Genomic DNA, 24,171 nt, shown 5'->3' on the forward strand with positions numbered 1-24,171 from the left:
ACTCGAGGTTAGAAACCATGAAATCCACATGTAACGTGAGATAATCACATGTTCATGACACTCAAACATAATCTGTAGTTGACCAAGAGTAGCCTCTGGGTGTATCAACATACAACATAGTCCACCAGCTTCCTGCAATAAAGCTTCCTGTATGCCTGAAAGTGCAAGAACACATTGAAGTCTGCAATACATGGCTGGAGAGCTGCACCTGGCCTCAAAAAGAGGCGGGTTTGGTGGCTTCCTTTCCAAAACTGGCAATAATTCCTCATCATAGATCAAACTTCTTTCATAAATATTGCAAGACCTTTCTATTTAGCCCACTTTCTGTGTGTGGCTAGGATGATGCTTATAAAGCGTGCGGTTTTAATAGTTGTTACATGAAGAAAAAGAAATTAAAAATTAACACATGGTTTTGATATATTGCTCTTTTCCCTAGCTTTCAAGATGGGATGGATTAAGTCAAATAAATAAAAATAACAAATTATTCAAAATGTCATGCCTCTTACATCATACTATGGATTATACGAAGGATTGAGTAGAAACTACAGTACAAAGAAGTCATGAAGTTTCTGTTACTGTTTGCTATATTCTACATGACATCATACTTAAGTCAGTTATAACCTGAAATTTAACAGACACTAAAGCTACAAAACCTAAACAACGTTTAACCAAATGGAAAGCAGCTTTGCTATAAAAGTAATGCATGGTGTAGTTTATAAACATTCTTACGCAATCAGTCCATTTTTTCCATTTTTGTAGTTTTACTGTCTAATAAACAGAGGCTTTTAAAATGGTACTAACCTAAGATAATATATAAGTAGCAGAAAAGAAAATTGTCACAAGCTGCTGCAATAAATGCTTCAGATTCATCCCATAATTGGAGCTAGGCTTGAGCAAGATTTTGTAGAAAGGTAGAATATAAATTCAACAAACAAATAAATGAATATTGGGCAAATACATAAGATGAATCTGTGGCCAAGTTCCACAAGACATTCATTATAATTAGGCATTTCAGGAGGTGGGAATCAGTTTCACAAACACATAATGTAATTCATCACTGGTCTATAGCTTATTTTTCTATAGTCCATCAGATATTTGACAATTATTATCTATAAACATTTTTCTCATCTTTTATACTAGTAATGTAGGCTAAATGCTGTAGCAGTAAAATACATTTTCATGCATACAGATATAGCAAAATGCCCCAATGACTAATAAATTGTTTTCTAAAAAATGGTAAGGAATTCCAGGGCAATACTAATTTTGCACAGGCGCAACTAGAAATAAGAAATATTTGCTTGTGATCCAACGATGGTGGCCTGAAATTTCTTTGAATGCCACATCAGTAGGGTTACTGTGTCAGCAGACTCCTTAAGATTTAAGAGATAAGTTATAGTATTGCATGTTAAGAGTCTTTAAATAATCCAATTTATGACCTGAAAACCAGAATCAAATACTTGTTTATTTTAAAGTATTTTTAAAAAGGTTACTGTGTTGAGTAGGAAATCTCATGTGAGAACATAACCAATCAAAAAGAAAAAGCTCCTTTCACAATAAATCAGGAACACAGGAAACACATTCCTGTTGGCATTACCTGTGGCTGCTTCACCAATTTGCTTCTGTGATCCAGCAATACATTAGGTCAATGCTACAAGGCTCTCTGCTACTGTTAGCTTTCTGTCTTGTCAAAATGTGGGGTGCAGAACGTTTCTGTAACAGTCTTCAAAACAGTTCATTCTTCCAGTTAATTCACTTACCATATGTTTCAAAGCTCCATAAATCTGTAGTAGAAATTCCTGTAATTCAGGCAAGTGAAGGCAGACATCTTGCTGAGATTCTGAAGTGCTTGTCTGACCCCATTCAATAGTCTTGTGCAGCCAAAACTCGAAGCTGAATTTAGTGACTCTAGTATCTTTGGCCATCGCCTCACCTTGATAGTTAAAAAGATGTATGAGAAAGCTCTTCTGTGATAAAAAAAACAGTAACACTTTGCTAACATTTAACACATGATGAGATACATGATTAAAAATGTTTGCAGTTTGCATGATGCATGTGAATCCATTGGCTCCTAAAATGGAACATTTCTACATTTCTGTGTAGAAGTGGAAGAAGAATAATCATTACAATATATTGAAAAAAACTGTCATGTTCCTGCATTTTTACTATTTTCTAATCAATACTTTGCTAAACCAGCAGTGAAACAGCATTCTGGTATGAATAGTTAAGGAAACAGACACACACACACACAGAGGCATGTACAAACTGTAACCTTTGGGAAACAAATGCACAGTCCAAATTCTACTTTTTAAACTTAAGACACCCTTGGGCTGCAATACTTCACCCAGAAACCACATGTTTGGAACAAGAGCGATACTGCTAATTCCCAGAATTCACAAATCAGAAGTCTTTTAAAATATCATAAATCACAACTTTCCATGTAAGATACATATTTGAATGTTCTATGACCACATCAGAATTCAACCAGAAATTAATGTTTCACATGGAGAGAAGGCAGGTTATCCTTTTTCTTATTTCCTAGAAATTGCAATAACCTATTCAAAGTGCTGATTTTGACCTATAAATCACAACACCTCAAGGACCGCTTCTTTCCATATCAACCTACCCGGACCCTGAGATCATCTTCTGAGTGAGGCCCTTCTTCGTCTACCTCCTCCTCAAGAGGCCCGGAGGGTGGTAATATGAGAACAGGCCTTCTCTGCTGTGGCTCCCCTTCTGTGGAATGCTCTTCCCAAAGAAGTTCGCCTGGCACCTTCATTATACACCTTTAGGTGCCAGGCAAAAAAGTTCCTTTTTAACCAGGCCTTTGGTTGATTTGATTGACATCCTATTCCCTTTTAAAATGTGGGTTTTTGGGGGGAGCAGGGTGTTACTGGGTTGTTTTTATTTTGATTCATGTATTTTGTGGTTTTATATTTTGATTTTATTCTGTGAACCACCCTGAGACCTCCAGGTATAAGATGGTATATAAACTCAATAAATTAATTAATAATAATAAATTCACTTTCCATGCCCCCCTAGGGCAGATTTATTTGTTTATATGATGGTGATGTGAGACATGGGCATAGTCAGGATTTTTGTTGTGGGAGGGGCAGAACTGACGTGATTGGTGAGTTAATTACGTATTTCTATTGTTTTACTTGATCTAGGGGGGTCAGCTGCCCCTCTTGGCTACACCCATGATGTGAGGAACCCACAACAAGTTGCCATTCGGTTCATGACAGCCAAGTTTCTCCAACACGTAAGATCAAGATCACAGCTAACGCTAAGCCAAAAAAGCTTCTAAGATGTGAGCCAGAAAGTGACAAAGATTGTTCATGCCATTGGAACTAAAATCTGTATTGCAGAAAAACCACAAAAAACTATGCCACATGGTGGAAATTTATTGTATTTACCAAGGATACAGGGCCGATGAATACTCGCCAGTTGTATAAGGTGTAGTAGTACAGTAGTCTACACCCGTTAAGGTGTAGACTACTGTATTACTACTACTGCTACTACTAGCTAGGGCATGCATACAAATCAAGGTATGACTCAAGACAAATTAATGTGGTACGTATGTGTGGCAAAGAAAAGGAGCTTGGAGTTGCATTTGAAGTAGCAAGATGGAAAAATCTGAAAAGTAAATTAAATGAGAAACCTGAGAGCCAGTTGCGTGAGAGCTCCTAGCTCTTAAAAAAAAAAAGTAAACAGGGCCCTCCAATTCTCATTGGGGCCATCATACTTGGGGCTCGTGGGTCTTTTAAAATCTATTCACTCTTGCAGATACCCATCCACTCAGATGGCATTTGCTTTTTTATAGAAAACTTGTGGATAAAATGATTTTCCCTAACCAAGAAACTAGGAGCTTAAGGGGCATGATGAGATTTACACTGGGGAAAAGCTTAACAAAGCCCTCCCTAACATCCCAATCTCAGAGGTGAATTGGAGGTGCCTAACTAAAGATACAGGAGATCTGATCACAGTTCTCAAGCACTGCTTAGAACAGGGGTCAGCAAGGCTTACCAGGCATGGGCCGGATCACTCCTGCAGACATCCTCCATGGGACGGACTGGAGCAGCACGATGCCAAAAATCACATCTGCGCATGTCCACAGCACCAGAAATCACTTCTGTGCATGCCCAGATGCCAAAAATCGCGCCTGCGCAGAAGCAATTTTTTTGAGTCTGGGCATGCGCAGAAGCATGCGCAGAAGCGGAAGAGAATCCCCGCACCTTGCTGATTTAGTGCAGCACACAGCTCGGTTCGGGTGCGGCTCATGGGCCGGTTAAGCAACCCTCATGTACTGCTTCCAGCCCATGGGCCTTAGGCTGCCGACCTCTGGCTTAGAAGAAGCAGTGACAGAAGAGCATGCTTTGGGGCAAACCAATACTACTTTACAGATTACTGCTACTGATACCTGGGTGTCATGACCTGGGACCCAGGTGCGGACAACACTACCTCCCTAGATTCCTACCTGCTCACCCCCTCATTTTGGATATTTGTTAACATTATTACAAAAGGTGTAATAAGCCCCCAATGCTGTCTCATCCAAAGGGAAATTAAACCCTGTAGCTCTACTCCTCATCTTCATGCCACTCAGGGAAGTGGGGTGCATAAACTTTATGCTCTCTAGCTTTGGCTACTAGGGGTAGGGACAAGATCAAAGGGACAAGAGAACTAGGGCAGGGCTCCACATCCTATGAGGCGAACCCCCCCCCTCCATATACCCTATAGTCACCACAGGTTATCTTTTTGTGTGAGGTTAAACTTTGATACGTGGAGACTCAGGCAGAAGTTGAACAAATAAGAAAGATTTATTACAAATACAACAAGATACTAAACACTTTCTTTCTAAGCTCAGAGACTCCTTTCTCTAGCTGTAGACATTTTCCTCAGAGTGGATGTTACACACAGATCAGAACCAACTCTCCAGCTCTCTCTCTCTCTCTCTCTAGCTCTTCTCCTCAAACTATCTCCCTATCTGAACACTCTCTTAGAAACAGAAAAAGTGCTGTCTCCACCCCCCTCTGGCTAGCTGTCTTCATAGTTAATCAGAGGCTCCAGAACCCTGCTGGAGTTTCAAAGTACCACACCACCAGATTCTGGTCTAGCTCAGATGTCTGTCACATTGTACCAGTTTTATTAGGTGGGAGGCATGATTTGTAGACAGCCCTGGTGAATCAACAGGAGAAGGAAATATTTATATTCAGAAATTTGTTGCTGCCAGAAAAAGAAATAGAAAGCAACACCTTACATAGCAACCTATATGTAGTTGCCAATCTTGATGTTGGCTGAGGTTTTTTTAGAGGTAGAGAAACAACAATAACAGAAAACAGTATTTTTCCATACACTTTTATGAATTTGGATACTACTCAAAGTGGGGAAAGCAACAATTCAACTTGGTGGCTAGTGTTCAAACAATGTCTGCATTATATATATCTGTCAGGGAACTGCCATCAGAGCAGGTGGTGGAAGGGCTCAAGGAGGTTAGGAGAGACTTAACAGCAGAGGAAGGAACCAGCAGGGGGAGAGAAGGAGCTCCGAGGGAAAGGGAGTCGGAAGAAGGGCTCTGGGACACTTCCAGCGAAAACAGTGAGGAGGTTTCAGGACCTCCTATAGGGACACCCACACCTCGCCGGAAACTGTCACGCCGAGAGTCCAGAAGACGCATTTCCGTTAAGGAGCTTTTATGTTGGAAGAGATTCCGCAAACGCCCACTGTCGGATTCTGCCAGCGACTGAGGGAGCCATGCTTAAGGGCTCCGCTAAAGACAGATTTTTGCTAAGCTGAGCAAACCCTGAGGGACTAAGCTTTTACGCACAAGCAGCTCATCATCACATCACAATATCAAAGGAAGTATACACAAAGGCCATGTTGTTTTCATTGCAATTACTATTAAAGTTTTTTATGGATCTGGATTAAGTCAAACTATAGTTCCTATTCTTTATTAGTTAATTCTTGGAGGAAAAAAGATAATGAGCATTCAGTTACTGAAGGGCCATTGCAGCAGTGAAGAACAAAAAGCATACTTATTTATCCTATAAAATATGGTGCTTTGTGCGATGGAGGCTGCAGGTGGCAACTGGTGTGACGAAGGGTGGTGGCATAAGAGAAGCACCTCTTTTTCTAGAAAAACAGCCCTGATTCTATGATTACTTGCAAAGAACAAAATGCACCATGAATAATATCAAAACTGTATCAATCAGAAGCACAACTAGTGCACAGGTGTAATATATAGACCATAAACTCTTCACAAGTAAAACCATCCTTTAGATGTGTCTCAAGCACTTCCTCTAACTGAAGTGAATTAGTTAAGACTAGACCTTCAATTTCTTACCTTCTTAATGCAACAAAATTTTAGAGATTTAACACAGTATTCTATAAAATGTATAACCAATGGTGCATGAAGCCTCTGGGTCCTAATATAACTTTTGTGTTCTCCTATCATGAGCTTAATCTTTCTTGTGGTCAGGGAAACAATCGTATGCACATTGAAAAAGGAAGGTCAGGTGGCTGGCTCTATGGACTTAATGAGGATAAAGAATGGATATCTGTTATTTTATAATTCAAAGATATAATCTTCCAAGGAGTTATGCCGCACTTCTTGCCATTATGGCTATTATACGTGAATGGAATATTGATTATTGCTGTCACTGAGAGTCTTTACAGAATACATGGAAATTCTATGAATCTATGGAATAGAGCAAGAAAGTTGATTAACACTGTAAAGTGAGGTGTACAATGGAATTATTTAGGTACTTTAATAGCATATAATTTTACACAAGTTCACAGAAACAACTAATAACCACTGAGTCCTACAATTTTACATTAGCAAATATATACATTTATAAATTGAGATAAGATTAGATGGGTTTTTTTAACAGATGATTGCAAATTCTTGCAATCTGGATATAATTACTTTTGATCTTGACACAAGCAAGGGTGATATTGGGATATAATTTGGTGAGCAGAAGATAGCTTTTAGTTTAACAATTCGGGAAAAAAATGGCTGATTTGGTTTTTCATTACACATATTTTCCCCAAAAGAATGTGTGTGTTTTTGGATAATCTGAACTCAACATAAAGGATGCTGAAAAAAGCCAAGGCCACTGAAGAAGGCTAATAAGCCCAAACACAGTTGGCTTTTCAATTATCCAGAAAATCTGAATGAATAATATTAAGAACATCTTACGCTAGCATTTCAGCCATATAAAGAGGATGTCGATGCTTTATATAAAAAGCAACATTATAGTGAAAATCAGTTGAGCATTATGACCTCCATGGTTTAGTAAACATATTCTCCAAATGTGATCTTTTACCTGTCTCTCAACAGTCTCAGTAATCTGCAACTGGTCCAGGGAAATATGTTAATTAGCCATTAGAGATTTGCATTGTTTAGCTCTGCTACTAATTTTCAGCTGCTCCACTAGGCATTTTTAAGGAGTCTGTCATTTGACACTGTCAGTTTTATGCACCTGAACTTTAGGGCTGGGAATCCAAACTTTGGTATTCAACTAAGCACCACAGAGGATGCACAGCAATGTTCTCAAAAATGTATTTTCTATTACCTCAGAGAGCTTAAACCATCCATCACCTGTAAAAACTTTTCCTTTATATATTCTCAACAAGGGAGCTGTCAGATACCCTCCTTTGCTACAGGTGAAATCTAAAAAAATTAACATGTTAAAAATTAACATGGGATAGTAGTGAACTGAGTTTTACTCTGAGAAGGCCCACTGAAATTAATATGACTAAGTTGGGTGAATTAATTTCAATATGTCTACTCTGAGTAAACTTAGTTGAATGCCACTCATTGTCTTTTTCATAAAGAAGGCGTATGTGTGTGCTTTAGAGAGGGAAAGACAGAGCATTTCTATCACTACACATGGTGCTTTACAAAGTTATTTACCACAGGAATTCTCATGCTAAGTGCTCCACTTGAATTTGCTATGTGCTGAGGTTTAAGGCAACTTAAACAGATATCCAAACAGTAAATTATATTTACTATCAATACCAGTTCTGTTAGCACCAGAGAGTCTAAGGTCTTGCAATGATAAATTAAAAAAACAAAAAGCAAGAGACCCAAGGGAATTATGACTTACTTTTGAAAATAAGGCCATATTCACAAACAGCTTCTGGATAGTTGGCAAAAAGAGACTTAAAATGCACTTTACTGTATATGACATCTTAGTAGTAAATGAACATGGAAACCAATGAGGAAATCCCTTTTTCCATTTCTTCATTATAACTTTCTAATATACCTATATACTTCCCAAGAGGCCAAGAAAAGCAATGATTTCACTCATTCCATGTATACCTCTCAAAGAAGTCTGCCACTTCCCTAGAGGGAAGAAAAGAATTTCTGCATTACCAAAACTAAGTGAAATCAAGGAAGGAACTCAACACTATGCCTACAGGCTGTTTAAGCAGCACACTGCTTAAAACAAACTCCACTCAACCTTGATGGCACTCAAATGAAAGAGACCATCTGAACTACAAAGTCTTTAAATTCTTTAAAGACTAGTTTAAAGACTAGTTTCAGAAATCCCAACACTTAAGGTGTGTGTCCCCCCCCCCCCAATTTTCAGAGAGTCAGCTTTCTAATTTAGTCTGGCAAACTACACGTTACATGCAAGCTTGTGTGAAAGAAAACTGTATTTTGATTAAACAAAAACGCTTTGCAAGTGATTTTGAACGGAGAAAAGGTTGGGGAAACACCACCATTTCCCTACTCCAAATCCACAACCCTAAGCTGATTTCCCATTCAACTCTTTTAAAAAATAGGTCCATTGAGTGAATTCTGGCAAAAAACCAATTGAGAAGGGTGATTGGGAACAGGGAATGGGAAGTAGTTTTCTGCCTCCTCTTGAAACTATGAAAAAACAAAACATCACAACTGGAAGAAAGCAGGGAGGGAGAGGGAAGGAGAGAGGGAAAGGAATGAAGATTGATCTTTGCTTAATCATTTCTACAAGATTAAAAATAGCAAAATGCCTTTAATAACTTAAGAGTGATAAAATATTCCAGAACAGTATCCATGTTATTTGCAGAGCACAAATCAAAAGACTGGAGATCCCATTTGTGTATAATAATAATAATAATAATAATAATAATATATGATTATTATTACCCCGCCCAACAAAATATTAAAATACAGTAGTCTGTTAAACATTAAAAGCTTCCCTAAACAGGGCTGCCTTCAGATGTCTTCTAAAAGTCTGGTAGTTGTTTTCCTCTTTGACATCTGGTGGGAGAGCATTCCACAGGGTGGGTGTCACTACCGAGAAAGCCCTCTGCCTGGTTCCCTGTAACTTGGCCTCTCGCAGCGAGGTAACCACTAGAAGGCCCTCGGCACTGGACCTCAGTGTCCAGGCAGAACTATGGGGGTGGAGACGCTCCTTCAGGTATACTGGACCAAGGCCGTTTAGGGCTTTAAAGGTCAGCACCAACACTTTGAATTGTGCTCTGAAACATACTGGGAGCCAATGTAGGTCTTTCAAGACCGGTGTTATGTGGTCTCGGCGGCCGCTCCCAGTCACCAGTCCAGCTGCAGCATTCTGGATTAGTTGTAGTTTCCGGGTCACCTTCAAAGGTAGCACCACATAGAGTGTATTGCAGTAGTCCAAGTGAGAGATAACTAGACCATGCACCACTCTCGTGAGAAAGTCTGTGAGCAGATAGGGTCTCAGGCTGCATACCAGATGGAGCTGGTAAACAGCTGCCCTGGACACAGATTTGACCTGTGCCTCCATGGACAGCTGTGAGTTCAAAATGACTCCCAGGCTGCGCACCTGGTCCTTCAGGGGCACAGTTACCCCATTCAGGACCAGGGAGTCCTCCACACCTGCCCACCTCCTGTCCCCCCAAAACAGTACTTCTGTCTTGTCAGGATTCAACCTCAATCTGTATTGAGTCCACTCCTGTACTGTTAAATGTATATAGGGCCTAACTCATACCTTCTGCTTATGGAGCTTGGGAGCCGAGATGGCAAGCACGGAATCCCACGTCCCCTGTATTCAGTGAACATGTTTTGAAGGTGCAAACAGAGCTAGAATAGTTCTCTTGAAAAGGCCTTTTCAGTCTTCCAAACGAAAGCAAGACTGTGAAGACTGACTTGATGTACCACACAGATGCTGAGCATGAAAACAATAGAATCCTGCTTGTGCTGCCCCAGCAGCAGCTGAAAAACGCACCATAGGATCAGGTTGCCTGACACATTAGACCTTAACCGAGTTTGTTAGCATATATTATAGATGGGAAAGGTCACGTAACCTATGCCATTGACAATGAAATACTATTCCCTCTGGTTTATTTTCAGTTACAATTAAGTTCCTCCAATTAATGCCTACACTACTGCAAGGGTAGACTCCTCTCCTCCCCCATATTAACTGTGACCGTTGAGTCTGTCTTCCTATTACATTTCATGCTGCTACAAAATTACCACTGACTGAGGAGTTCTAGACAATTATAATTCTCCTCCACTTACTCCAGCTGCTTTCGGGGAGAGAACAAAATAAAGCCTCGCTCCTGCCTCAGAACCACCCAGTCAAGTGCTTGTTGTTCTATACTTTTAGGAAGTGGGGAACCCTGTGGAGTTTAGGCATGGGGTATTTGTTACATCCTTCAGAGGCTGTAAGCAGCATTTCTAACATGGAACGGATTAACTTTATTCCATCAAGTAAGCTATCTGGATTAGTGTCTGAATTGTAACATTATAGTCAGTAACTTTTGTCACGTTTTAAAGGGCAGTTTCCTACAGTACACCCAAAAGCTACAATCATGGGTTGCATAGGATACAGAGACTATCTGTAACCTCATATATTGTGAAAGCCTTGAGTCAGTAAGAGAGAGGATCCAGAGGAGCACACTAAATTAAATCAGCAAATGAAGCTTTTCAAACTTTACAGAAAAGAGTCCACAAAGTAAGCATCTTCAGAGTGACAGTAGTAAGAAAAAAATAATCCTCAAAATTAAAAGCAAAGGAAACCATTCCTTTGATGGGGTCTCCTTTATCACATTCCAGTTTATTTTAAAGCACTTTATGATGCATAGAAAATAAAATAAAATCAAAACTATATATTAACATGTAGACTGAACTTCCTTTAATACCAAGAACATGAATCAGCTTCATGTGTTTTTGTACATTAAAAAATGTGAATAAAGAATCTGAAAAGCAGTGAAAATGGGAAAGCCAAATTTTCTAAGGTTGCAACACATGCATCTCTAGTCTACAACACAAGAAATGCATTTGAGACCAAACAAAGTAAAACAAAATAGTAAAACAAAAAATCGTTTATTATAAATATACTGATTTAATTAAAATGCAAATTTTATCGAATAATAAATGTTAAGTTGTTAATAGTAGTGAAGTCGACTGAAATTTATAGATGGAAAGTACTATGTAACTGAATGAAAAAAGTGCCAAGAATGAAGTACAACATTTGAAGTCTTCCCTCTCAGTGCAGGAGCTATACTAGGATCAAAGGCAACTGACGCCTCCAGGTATCTGCCAAGATCAATGCTGCCAAAACCTAACACTAAGCAACTAAATACTATGTAAAGTCTACATTGCAGTGTCTGAAAATAGCCAGAAAATAAAAAGCGTTTAAGCCAGAAGTGCTAAGATAGATAACTATGCACCTGCAAGACGGTGTTCCTCCTTTGAGTACAGGAACAACCCAAAATAAAAAGGGTGTTAGTATATATTGCTGGGAACTCCTTAAAAGAAGGGTCCAAGGTCCCCCTGGATGTATAAGTTTCCTCAATCCAATGGCATTTACACATAGCACCTTCAATATTTGTTTGAAGTCATTAAATAGCTGCCCCACGGAAGAACTGAGTCTAAGAAATAGCAGCCTACTAAAGTCTATATGTGAATATATAGCCAGTCAGGGAACTGAAGCAAGATGTACTCTCTGCCAAATACCTGCATGATCATACAACTTTTGTTTCGTCTTTACTGGTGGATCCTGACCTTAGAGTTATGATTAACCAGTCATTGCACCTTGGCCTTTGAGTAAGACCTAGACAAGTAATTTTATGTTTTCCACACTCAGAGAGTCCCTGCCACATACAAAATATGAACACTGGATATATCCGCCATACCAATCTTGCTGTCAGCAAGAAAGCTGCATTCTAGATCTCTTTTTGAAAGGGTCAGGAGCTCTTAAGAATAAAACTCAATGCACCTGGTTGGCAGCTGTGAGAACAAGATGCTGGACTAGGTGGACCACTGGCCTGATTCAACAGGCACTTGTACAGACAGTACAAGTATTCCACACTCCTATACTGCAGCGTTTCAATTCTTAATGCCTTTTTGTATTCCTGTGGCACACTGTGGGGAAATGGTCGGTCTCTGAGCCATTTCTACTTCTACATTTGGTCTCCCTTTAGGGAGCACAGTCTCACTCCTAACACAATTACTATCTCTTTGGATGTTATCTCCTTTTAGAGTTAAGCCAAAGGCTTTATTTGCAAATGCACCTGCTACTGGGCACATTGGAACAAGGCTGGTGCACTGTCAAGTCCAATAGGACAGACTGCACATAGAATCAAAGAATTGTGGAGTTGGAGGGGAATTTTATTATCACAACCCCCTACAATGCAGGAATCACAGCTAAAGAATCCCTCATAGATGGCCATCCAACTTTTGTTTTAAAAATTCCAATGAAGAAGAGTTCACCACCTTCTGAGGCTGCTAACTTTTGTGTTCCTGGTTTGCTTATTTGAGTGTCATGAGTTTGGCAGGCAGTTCCAGCAGTAAAGACAGTGGTCTTATTTCTCATCCTTTTAGCACCTTAGTTATCTCTTCTGAGGCATGCCTGAGGGCATTAACCTTTGGGGGCATATGCACCAACCCATAATGAGCTCACTCAACATATTAGGTCAAAACTCAACCAGATGCAGTGTAGTGTTAACATTTGTGTGTTTTCAATTTGATGTAGATTGTGTACAGATGGATGGTATTAGGCAGCTAGCGAACTATTATATTAACAACAACATTTATTTGCTGGCCTTTCCTATTTCCAGCCCATGCCCATTGTCAGCTGCCAGAAATTCTCTCTCTCTCTCCCATCAGTGGATCCTCACCCATTTCTCATTCAACAGTTACTGCAGTTTTGAACTTGGGGATTGTATTTCTGAGCCTCAGCAGGCAAGCTCAGCACCTATTTATTTTGGATTGTGGTCATATCCTTTGTGGCATGGGAATATAAGCAAAATCTAGAGCAATGAAAAGCTGGTGATCATCAGCCTATTAAGTTGGTGACCTGTCTCTATTATTTTGTTGCAGCTAGTTCTGCCATGTTCTTGTGGATCTGCACATGCTAAAATCTGGACAAAGCACCCAGGTTGAAGCCATAACCTCTCCTTTGGCAGTGTTGCACAATTTGGACTAGTGCCTATGTCAGTTTCCTGGCATCTGCATAATCTGGTGTGAGATGTTAGAGAAAATGGAATGGTAGGGTGGGGGGCACATTGCCTCAAAGGAGTGGAGAAAAGCAAACAGGCCATTGCACTTCTTCATAAATATCTGTGGCAATGGGATGATTCAGCATTTGGACAGTTCTCAAAAGCTTCCTGATCTCTATTGGCCAGGCAATGTTCACCCCTCAAACATGGACAATGACATTTGGCTGAAGGATATTCATTCACACTTCCCCAACGCATCAGTGCAGCTGCACTGGTGAAACGGCGTTCAATTGTTTGGCAGTGGAGTTAGACTAAAAGAGCTGCCTTCCTCCTGTAGCACTTGAGTGACATTTTATGCCATTCCACTTGTCCCAGGTTCCCCAACTATAGGCTGAGGTTCTTCTGTCAAACAGGCAGGCTCTCAACACCATGTGTGCTCCTGTCCTTAGGCAACCAAATTCATTGACGCTGTAGCTAACAAAATATTAGGTTGTTTTAAACCCAGTATTGTTTTCTTTGCCCTCACTTCAGTAGGATTCCTGCTAGGGCTGGGTGATATCTGGTTTTCAACATCTTGATATATCACCAGCTAAACACTGCAAGATACTGACATATCACAATGTCTAAAATAAGGATGGAGCTATGTAGAGGTATTGGCTGGCTTTACCGTTTTTCCCTGCATGACAAACACACACCATGATTCATGATATATATCCAGGTCAAAAATTATGAAACCAATATGAACTTCAAACAAGTTTAGGTCATTATACTGATATAGCGCCCATCCCTAATTCCTGCTGCAGGCAGAATTTTTTTAAAAAAAGAAATAAGATGTATCTACACACCTATTCCAGACTAAGTACTTTCCAGCCAAATGTTTCAAATCTCCTTAATTTCAGTTGGAAGCAGCAAGAAAAACTTAATTCTCCTCACTAACATCAGTTGCACTTACATGAAAATATTCTTTAAAATAAGTGATTTAAGACCTGATAATTACAAAATGAATTAAGCATGCCAGTAAAACTATTTCTACAGTTACAATAATTTTCCTAAATAAATTCTCTAAAAACTCCATGATCTGGAGAGAATTAAGAATTATGAGATAAAAGACCATTTAAAGATGATTTAATTAATTCAGGATAAAACTATAACTAAACCATTTATACAGTGTACATCTAATCCACATTTCAAAAGTATATTTTCTGTGCAGAAAAATAATGAAGGAAAATAATGGATAATAGAGAAACAATTTTGTCTAAAATAATCTCCTTTATGAAAAAGTGGCTTAAGGACTACAATGTTTGGGTTTTTTAAAAAATAAAATAAATGCCAGTCCACAAGAGGGCAAAACTGCAGTATTTATTTAGCAAATCTGTTTCCATCCAAAAGATGGCAGTGGCAGATCAATCATCAGCCTGTACTGTATATTGCCAACAAAATTGGTGTGGGGGGAGAGAAAAATTTAAGAAACCCCTTCACAAAGTATGTTACTGTTGCTGACAAGATAATAACTTCCCAAACTTCTCCTAAATAATTGCTGTACTATGGAAGGGATCACTGTCACCAGCAGAACATTTGAAAATACTAAAACCCCAAAACACTGCAAAAGATCAAAATGGGGAAAAATAATGACCACACAATTCAGGGAACAATTCTATCATTCTTTAATCATAAAAATAAAGAAATGGAGTTTCTGCTTTCTGAAAACTAATCTTTAGCTAAAACAAAAATAATAGACTGAATTAAACCATTAAGGTTACCTCTGCTGAAGCGATTCTTGACATCAACTTAAATCTGTGAATCAAAATCACCAAACGCGCTCATTTTGTTTATTGAGGCATCTTACTTTGCACCTGTAGATCAGCAAAATATACCAAAAGTTATACATTACAAATAAAAATAGTCTTCAAAATTAAAGAAACTGTTGATATATCTAGTCTTTTTGCTTCTTTTGCAGGCCGATCCACAGAAGTTTCACTTACTAAATAACTGTGTCAGGTTGTTATTAAAAGTACAAGAGCAGTCCCGTCCCCCCACAACCACTGCTCAAAAGGCTGACAACACAAACACATCCACCTGTTTGCAAATGAGATAAATGTAAAGTGCTGCACTTGGGATGCAGTTTATTAACTTACAGCATTCATTACATTTTACAATATTTCAGCTCGCCTTTCCTATGTCATATTAATGTTGCAGGGCATTCCCCACGAGCCCCTAACAACAAGCCTCGAACAGGAGCCTTGTTAGCAAAGGCTAAAACTGGTAACAGTGTGGCAAGGAAAGCTATCTTCGCTACCTACCTCCCAAAAAAACCTTCCCCCATTGTGCTCAGTTCTGATTCTGAACCTGAATGTGTTATATAGCAGGCAGAGGGGAGCTTTTTAGTGTGGGAACCAGCACCCTTTCTCCTCCTGAAACCTCACCATATAGTGCATGGAGATAAGTTCTTTAACTTTGCAGCATGAATTCCCCCAGCCTTTTCCCCAGCACCAAGGTACAATGAACTTTTTAGGGGCTCAAGTAATTCCCTCGCATCCCCATTTTCTCTCAACATTTGACTTTTAAAGCCACTGAGCATGATGTGCCAGTCCATTTTCAGTGCCTGTTTTTCTGTTAATTTACTAACTTACTACTTTCCAACATACCTGGGGACTCCCAAGTATGCAGGTACCTCCTCTTAACTGTGGGTGGCCTTGTTGCCCTGCCCAACTGACAGGCGCCAGATCAACAGAATCAGCTTTAGATGGAATGATGCTCATGCTGACTATATGTTGATGTGTGCTATCATTCACCATTTTAAACAGTTCCAAGACCAGTGGGACAGATGTCTGCAAGAGGACAGATGTGCACAGACTGTAGAGAATGTAAGCAGGAAATGAGTATGACACACACTACTTTGCCTTGAAGCAACACCAAGCTCTTAAGGAGCCAGCATTTAAGTATATACTGTACAGTATATGAAAACCTTTCATGACAAGCTAGTCATGAAATTCCCTCTTCTACTCACCTAACAAGGGTAAGGTAAAGGGACCCCTGACCATTAGGTCCAGTTGTGGCTGACTGGCATTGCGGCGCTCATCTCGCTTTATTGGCCGAGGGAGCCGGCGTACATCTTCCAGGTCATGTGGCCAGCATGATTAAGCTGCTTCTGGCGAACCAGAGCAGCGCACGGAAACACTGTTTACCTTCCCACCAGAGCAGTACCTATTTATCTACTTGCACTTTGACGTGCTTTCGAACTGCTAGGTTGGCAGGAGCAGGGACTGAGCAACGGGAGCTCACCCCGTCACAGGGATTCGAACCTCCGACCTTCTGATCGGCAAGTCCTAGGCTCGGTGGTTTAACCCACAGCACCACCAGTGTCCCTCCTAACAAGGGTACAGGAGCCCTAAGTCTGACTGGGCCTATAGCAGTCTTGTATTTCATATATTAGCCTCATACAGGGGTAGGCAACCTAAGGCCCATGGGCGGATGCAGCCCAATTGCCTTCTCAATCCGGCCCACGGAAGGTCCAGGAATCAGCGTGTTTTTACATCAGTAGAATGTGTGCTTTTATTTAAAATGCATCTCTGGGTTATTTGTGGGGCATAGGAATTCGTTCATTTTCGCCCACAAAATATAGTCTGGCCCACCACATGGTCTGAGGAGCAGTAGACCGGCCCACAGCTGAAAAAGGTTGCTGACTCCTGGCCTAGTAGCAAGAGACAACCAATAACTCCATGCAAGCAAGTGAGGAGGCTGGCAGAGGAAGGGTGGACTGGTTCCTCCATCCCATACACAACCAGTAGCGAATCTGGCAGAGGGAAGACTGCTCCCTTACACTGTGCAGAGAAATGCAAGTTACTGCAGGAAGAACAGTGAACTCCATATTGCTGGCTGAGGAAACCCCAGGGTGAAATCCTCTTGAATCATTACTCTACCTTCTGTCAGTAGTACACCCTGGCAAGCTACCTAGGCAGCAATGGAAAGCAGCAGCAGAGCTGGGTATCACCATTTACATTTCCCCCACAATGCCTCCAAGCAGGGTTGCCAACTTGAATAAAATTCAGGGCGGGGGGGGGGGAGGTAAGCCCTGCCCTGCACAACTGATCGCATGACTCAGTGCACACACACCATTTGAGTGGCAATGCCCATTAACTTTGGGGGACACGGCAACCCCTCAAGTATCTTATTTTGTGTGTTTTTTTTAAATAGATTTTTATTAAAATTGTAAAGGTTACGTGAGTAATAAAAAATAACAACAGAAAAACACCCAATTAAACAAAAAAAGAAAGCAAAACAATACATAAAAACAAGTCCCATCAAAGAAAAAAGATAAAAAAGGAGAACAGACAAAAAAGAAAAAAAATATTTTGGCCCCTAGGAGCTGGCTCCTGTGTCACTGTGGGAAATAAAAATGGTGATGGATTCTCCTTCCTTGGGAGGCTTTTATGCAGAAGTTGGGTGGCCGCCTGTGATGTATGAACTAATTTGAGATTGCAGAGGGTTGGACTAGATGACCCTTGGGGGTCCCTTTCCAGCTGATTCTATGACCAGATCGAGCCATCCAATATCCAATGCTGCTCAGTGAACCAGATTTATTTTATTTTACCAAGTGTGTGTGTGGTGGTTGTTGTTGTTGTTGTTGTTTTTTGGGGGGGAGTAAAGTCGGCATCTCTATTGGGCTTCGCCAACTGCAAGCCGTGGCCCTGGCTGCTTAATCTCTGCCAGCAGCCGAATAAGCCCCCCTCTCTCTTTATTTTCCCCCCTTTTTGGGCAGACTAGCCGCTTATATGCTCGGTTGCCTTCAAAGCTCGCCCATATGTAGCTGCAGCCACATTAACCCCACACCCGCTTTCCTCCCTCTCTCCCTCCCTCAGGGCTATTAACGTGGCTACTCGGGAGTAAGCCCCAGCGGCCGCAATGGGCAAGGCGGGGGTTTCCTTCGCCTTCCTCCGGGGCCGCCGCCTGAGGGAGGCGGCCGAGGAAGAGGCGGCGCGCGTTTCTCCTGAGGAGAAAAGCGCGGGAACTTGGGCCAGCAGGGCCGCTGACGAGGCCAAGGAGGGCGCCTGGCCCAGAGGAGCCGTTAGCGGGGCAGCCTTGTGAGGGGGGAGGGGGAGGGGCGTTGTCTTCTTCCCGCGCCGCCGCCCCTTAACTTTGCGCTTGAAATTTTATTTTTATTTTTAACGCGCCCCCCCCTCCAGCCCTCCTCCCCTCACTGCCTACCAGGGAACCGAATTCGCCTCTCACTTCAAAACGGGGCAGCCACGCCAAGAGGAGAGGGAGGCGCTTTTCACACCTGTGGGGGGTGGGGGGGGGTGAGAGGAAGAAGTCGCATCGCAGCCCCGCTTTTATCCCGCCCCCCCTCACAAAAAAAAGAGGGTTCCTTCCACGCCAGCCCTTTTACACGCGAGGAAACACGCCCCCGTCTCTGTTCGGACGTATATTTGGCACGCGTGCTCGGGCTCGGGGCCTTTTTTTTCACTCGCTTTTGCTCGGCACAGCGAGACTCACCGCCGCCGCCGCTGCTGCTGCTGCTGCCTCCGCGCGCAGCAGTTCAAATCTCCGGCGGGGCGGCCTCTTCGCAAAGGAGCTCCGGAGGGAACCAGCGAGTGGCAGCCGCGGCGGCCAATGAAGGCTCGGCCGGGTGTGGTTTTTTTTTTTTTGTTTTTTTTTTGTTCTCCCCCCCGCCCAGGCCTGCAGCATCCAATCCTTAAACACAGAAGGCGGGATTTCTTCGCCGCGGCCTTTAACCCTTCGCAGCCCGCGAGCCGGGCAGAAGACAGAGGCTGCGGGGCTTGCGCAGATGAGAAGTGGAACCTCCACGTTCAGTGGCAGTCAGTGTGTCACTGAATGTGAGCTGCGGGGAACTGAGAAGCGAGGGGAGCGGATACAGCAGGGGAAGACGGTTCTTCATGTCTTGTTTGAAGACTCTCGGAAGTGTTGGGTCTTCCTTGGGAACAGGATGCTGAACTTTAGGCTGGTTCAAAAGGGCGATGATAATCAGCAGTGACTCTTCCCTCCTTCTTTGACCCTTCTCCCCCCCCCCCCATGCATTTTGGGATTGTAGTAGTAATAATAATAATAATAATAATTTATTTATTTATACCCTGCCCATCTGGCTGAATTCAGTGGCGTAGCGTGGGTTGTCAGCACCCGGGGCAAGGCAAGTAATTTGCGCCCCCTAACGCATGGATTTGCGCCCCCTAACCCTAACCCCCAGATGTTGCGCCCGGTGCGGCCGGCCCCCCCTGCACCCCCCACGCTACGCCACTGGCTGAATTTCCCCAGCCACTCTGGGCGGCTTCCAACAAAACACTAAAATACAATAACCTATTAAACATTAAAAGCTTCCCTAAACAGGGTGCCTTTAGATGTCTTCTAAAAGTTTGGTACAGTAGTTATTTTTCTCTTCTACATCTGGTGGGAGGGCGTTCCACAGGGCAGGTGCCACTACCAAGAAGGCCCTCTGCCTGATTCCCTGTACCTGTAATAATCATTTTATTAACATATCTACATTCAGTCGGAATGGTTAGAATATCTGGAGAGATTTCAAATCCTCACGAGCATGAAGCTCTCTGGGAATTGGGGTGGGGGGTGGGGTATCGATTTAGTTCACCTTTGAAGGCAAATCAGTTTTTCCAAAACCATAGGAGAACAGAAACTTAAGCCATCCTTCAAAATTCACTTCTCCAAATTTTACAGTACAGTTTTCCCGCCAAGTAATATTTACAAAAATGCATATACTGGAGTAAAGTGTGCACATAGTCCTCAAAATAAGATACAAACATGCATGCCATTACAGGGAATTGCTCTGTTAAAACATGTAGATTAGGCAAGGTTGCATACAAACATGTATCTTAAGAGAAATTTACAGTTAACTGCTGGTAAATTTGCAAGAGGGTTTTTGTAATAAAAAATGCAAACTGATGTGGAGAACAGAACTTAAGGTGCAAAAAACGAGAAACAGAACCTGAAATCGACAGATTCTATTATCCCTGCTTTGGGCTAATTATTCACTTTCCGCCTGACGTACCTCACAGGGTTGTGGAGAGATAAAAGAGGAAGCAGAGATCATATATATACAGTATCACTCTGAGCTCCAGCTGGAACTGTTGTCAGTTCTTCCACCCCGTTCACATAGCACACACCCCACTCCTCATTCTTTACCTTCTGAGGTCCATCAGCCTGATCCTTAATGAGTTTTTCCCCACTGGTGAGTAGTTTTAGGACTCACTCTGATATCTCAGACAACTAATAAAGCTAACATCCAAAAATAAAATGTGTAACTGGTTGTGTTGTTTTGGAATAATTTTGTAAAATTCTGTGTCAAGTAGATTTGATTGCTTTTTAGACTATGGGTGCACCACAGCTTTGGACAAATGTAAAATTATATTCATATTGTTGACTGACAAAATTTGGAAGTAATGTTGTATCCCGGACAGTGGCAAGCTTGACTCTGGATCAGTGTTTGGGAGGGATAGGTCCCAGATTAATCATGGTTTGTGTGGCTGACTACTTTTTCCTGCGGCAAGTAACTGGATTTGTTCTTCTTGTCACATTTGGTCCTTAATTACCTAAAGGATGCCGCTGAGCCAATGTAGGTGCTGATTCAGCTAGCTGCTGTTTGCAGAAGCTCAGGAATACGCCTGCCAACTTCAAAGGGCTACCCTTCTCCAAACAGTTTGGGAGGCCCATAGAGAAATACTGAAGTGTTCCCAGGGTTCCATCTTTTAATAAGAGATGCACAAGGACTATAGAAATTCAGAGGTTATGAACTCCAGCAAAACACGCTAGCCAATTTGTACTGACTGAAATTAAATGAATTGGAACTGGCAGCTTTCCTGACATGTCCCTTTTACAATTAAGGTATGCATTTGTTTCAACACACACTTGTTCAAAGAGGCAAAGCCTTCCATCAGAGTCAGATGGAGTTCAGCACATGCCTCCTCTCACAAGAAATATATACCATCTTACATGGCAGAGGTTTCTGGTGAATTAGCATGCATAAGTAACTTCACGAATGATTTTCCACAAAAAAGACTCTGTCATTAATATTGGATTGCTATACGAAGCCAGCTTGTTTTGTGAGGCTACTTCCTAATACATTTGTGTTTAAAAGTCAATATTGAAAAGCTGCATCTAACGGTAAACATTCTCATATAAACAAGGGTCCTTTTGTATACTCTGGTATTATTGCAGCCTTGTATAAGTACAAAGTAGGGGACGCGGGTGGCGCTGTGGGTTAAACCACAGAGCCTAGGACTTGCCGATCAGAAGGTCAGCGGTTCGAATCCCCGCAACGGGGTGAGCTCCCGTTGCTCGGTCCCTGCTCCAGCCAACCTAGCAGTTCTAAAGCACGTCAAAGTGCAAGTAGATAAATAGGTACTGCTCCGGCGGGAAGGTAAACGGCGTTTCCATGCGCTGCTCTGGTTCGCCAGAAGCGGCTTAATCATGCTGGCCACATGACCCGGAAGCTGTATGTTGGCTCCCTCAGCCAATAAAGCGAGATGAACGCCGCAACCCCAGATTCGGCCACGACTGGACCTAATGGTCAGAGGTCCCTTTACCTTTACCTATAAGTACAAAGTAAGCATAATAGGGTGGGGGCAAGTTGATGCTGCAAGTTCCTGGGGGCCTTTTGGCGCAGATACGGGGTACCTGGGACCCTCCAGTTGGGACTCCAACTTCCATCAACCCAGCGTGGCCTATAATCAGAGATCATGGAAATTATAATCCACAGGTTGTCCATCCCTGGTTTTGAGGCTGTGATGAACTTAACCTTTCCTCTGTGTTTCTGGGTATGGGGCAAACAGCCACTGCATAGCTGGAAGCTTTTACCACTGCTTTTATCAAGGCAGCCGTTAGCTAAACAAAAATGGCAAGGAAATAAAAAAAAGTGCGAAGATGAATCCCAAAGGTCTCCCTCCCTAAGCAAATTCTGGAACACCAGGTGCAACATCCTGCATTTTAGGAGATTTTAAAAACATTTCCAAATGAAAAGTATGTATGCAAAAGAGAGAGAGAGAGAGAGAGGCCTACCTGATATTTATCTTGGATTCTGTACTATAAAAACTTGCCAGTAGCAAATTCCAAACACCAAAACCACAGTTTCTTATACGCTCTCATGTGGTCCCCATCTCTCTCTCACACACACACGTACGCTATGGAAAAACATTCAAAAAGCCAGCATCAACATTATAAAAAGAACCCCCAAAGCAGATTAGCACCTCCCTTATAGGTACGAACACTAGGCTCTTATTCCTCCCATCCATTTATTTATAGCCAAGTGGCCCAGCCTCAAATGGCCTTCAGAGCTGTACCCCTGCCTGGCACTAGTTTCAAACCTTTAATGGTTAGGGATGGTTTACAGTGCATTGACTCTGAATAAGGCCTCCCTTCTGTTTTAAAGATGTTGAATCAGTAAGTTGCTGTGTTTTATTGCAGCAATCAGTTGCAAATGTCCAGGTTGCGCTGAACTTTCATCAAGGGACAGAGTATTCAGGGCACAAAAGGTGGCCGTTGGGGGAGTATGCCACTGGGGGTGCCTTTATTTTTCGGAGGGGTTCAAGCACATACTGTACTGAAAAGGTATGTTTGCATGGCTAAAGTAGATCATTCAACAAATCCACTTTGAAAAACAACAACAATGGACTTTTTGCATGTAGGAAACTGATGGGGGAAATGCACTGAAAAGTGTGGGCTGAGTTTTTGGTTAAGGGAGGGGGGACTTTTTGGCAGAATAATTGTGAGCGGTGATACCAGAACCCAAGAATAATTTAGTACAGTGGTACCTTGGGTTAAGAACTTAATTCGTTCCGGAGGTCCGTTCTTAACCTGAAACTGTTCTTAACCTGAAGCACCACTTTAGCTAATGGGGCTTCCCGCTGCCACTGCACCACCGCTGCACGATTTCTGTTCTCATCCTGAAGCAAAGTTCTTAACCCAATGTACTATTTCTGGGTTAGTGGAGTCTGTAACCTGAAGCATATGTAACCTGAAGCATCTGTAACCCGAGGTACCACTGTACTGTGGATGTGCTATTGTCCCCTGATAAAAATGCTTAAGAGCTTAAGATGAAGAATGAAATCAAAGAAGCATCCCAGAAAAACCCCTGAAACTGTTCTTAACCTGAAGCACCACTTTAGCTAATGGGGCCTCCTGCTGCTGCTGTAAGAATGTGTGACTACAACCACTCTCACACTGGCTATTCTATATGTGTTCCAATCATGTCAGAGAGATAACACTTATAGATACCCTAAATGCCTGCAACCTCACAAAAATGTGCGAGGGAAGGGGTCATGTACAACACCTTCCACTGATAAATGGAATGAAATAAATGTTTAGCTGTAAGCTGCGTTGAGTCGCTGTCGGGAGAAAAGGCTCCATTTGTTATATGGTCCAAGCACAGCTTCTTATAAGGAAACCCTGTGTGCTCCTCAGGCACAGTGTGTAGCTGGATAGTGCCTCCGACACTAGGCTTCCCATCTGCTCAGACCATTGCCAGAGATAACACAGGAGGAAAGAACCAGGGAAGGCCATTTGTTTATTTTCCCTGGCATGGAAAAGCTTGCAGCTCCTGCTGCTCTGTGCTACAGCCACTGCTGCCTAGAGCAGGAACGCGCAACTGGTGTTCCCCCAGTTGCTGTCCATAGTCAATTCCCATCTGCCCCAGCCAACATCACCAGAAACAAAGGAAGATAGGAGAAGCAGTTCAGCAATATTTGGTGGACCACAGGCCACCAATCCCTGGCCCGCTGCAACCAGGGAAGTCAGAGTGCC

At 42.1% G+C, this 24,171-nt stretch overlaps 1 protein-coding gene across 6 annotated transcripts in view; it reads right to left on the bottom strand.

Moving 5' to 3' along the window:
• The window catches only part of FANCC (FA complementation group C), a 77,439-nt gene extending 58,422 nt beyond the window's left edge, over positions 1-19,017 (bottom strand). For 4 of the 6 annotated variants that reach the window (XR_013843765.1, XR_013843766.1, XR_013843767.1 and 1 more), the window contains exons 1-3: positions 18,907-19,017; positions 15,171-15,263; positions 1,758-1,964 (exon numbers count right to left, since the gene is read on the bottom strand). Coding sequence is in view for 1 of the 6 variants with exons in the window: in XM_079996096.1 (XP_079852222.1) it covers positions 1,758-1,964; positions 15,171-15,194 (231 nt within the window). In the remaining 5 variants the exon portion in view is untranslated. Of the gene's footprint in view, positions 1-1,757; positions 1,965-15,170; positions 15,264-18,279; positions 18,297-18,906 lie in introns of those variants that run through there. The other 2 variants (XR_013843768.1, XR_013843769.1) reach the window with 2 other exon arrangements.
• Between the last annotated feature and the right edge of the window lie 5,154 nt (positions 19,018-24,171).

This window comes from Podarcis cretensis, assembly GCF_951804945.1.
Source record: "Podarcis cretensis genome assembly, chromosome: 11".
Classification (NCBI taxonomy): Eukaryota; Metazoa; Chordata; class Lepidosauria; order Squamata; family Lacertidae; genus Podarcis; species Podarcis cretensis.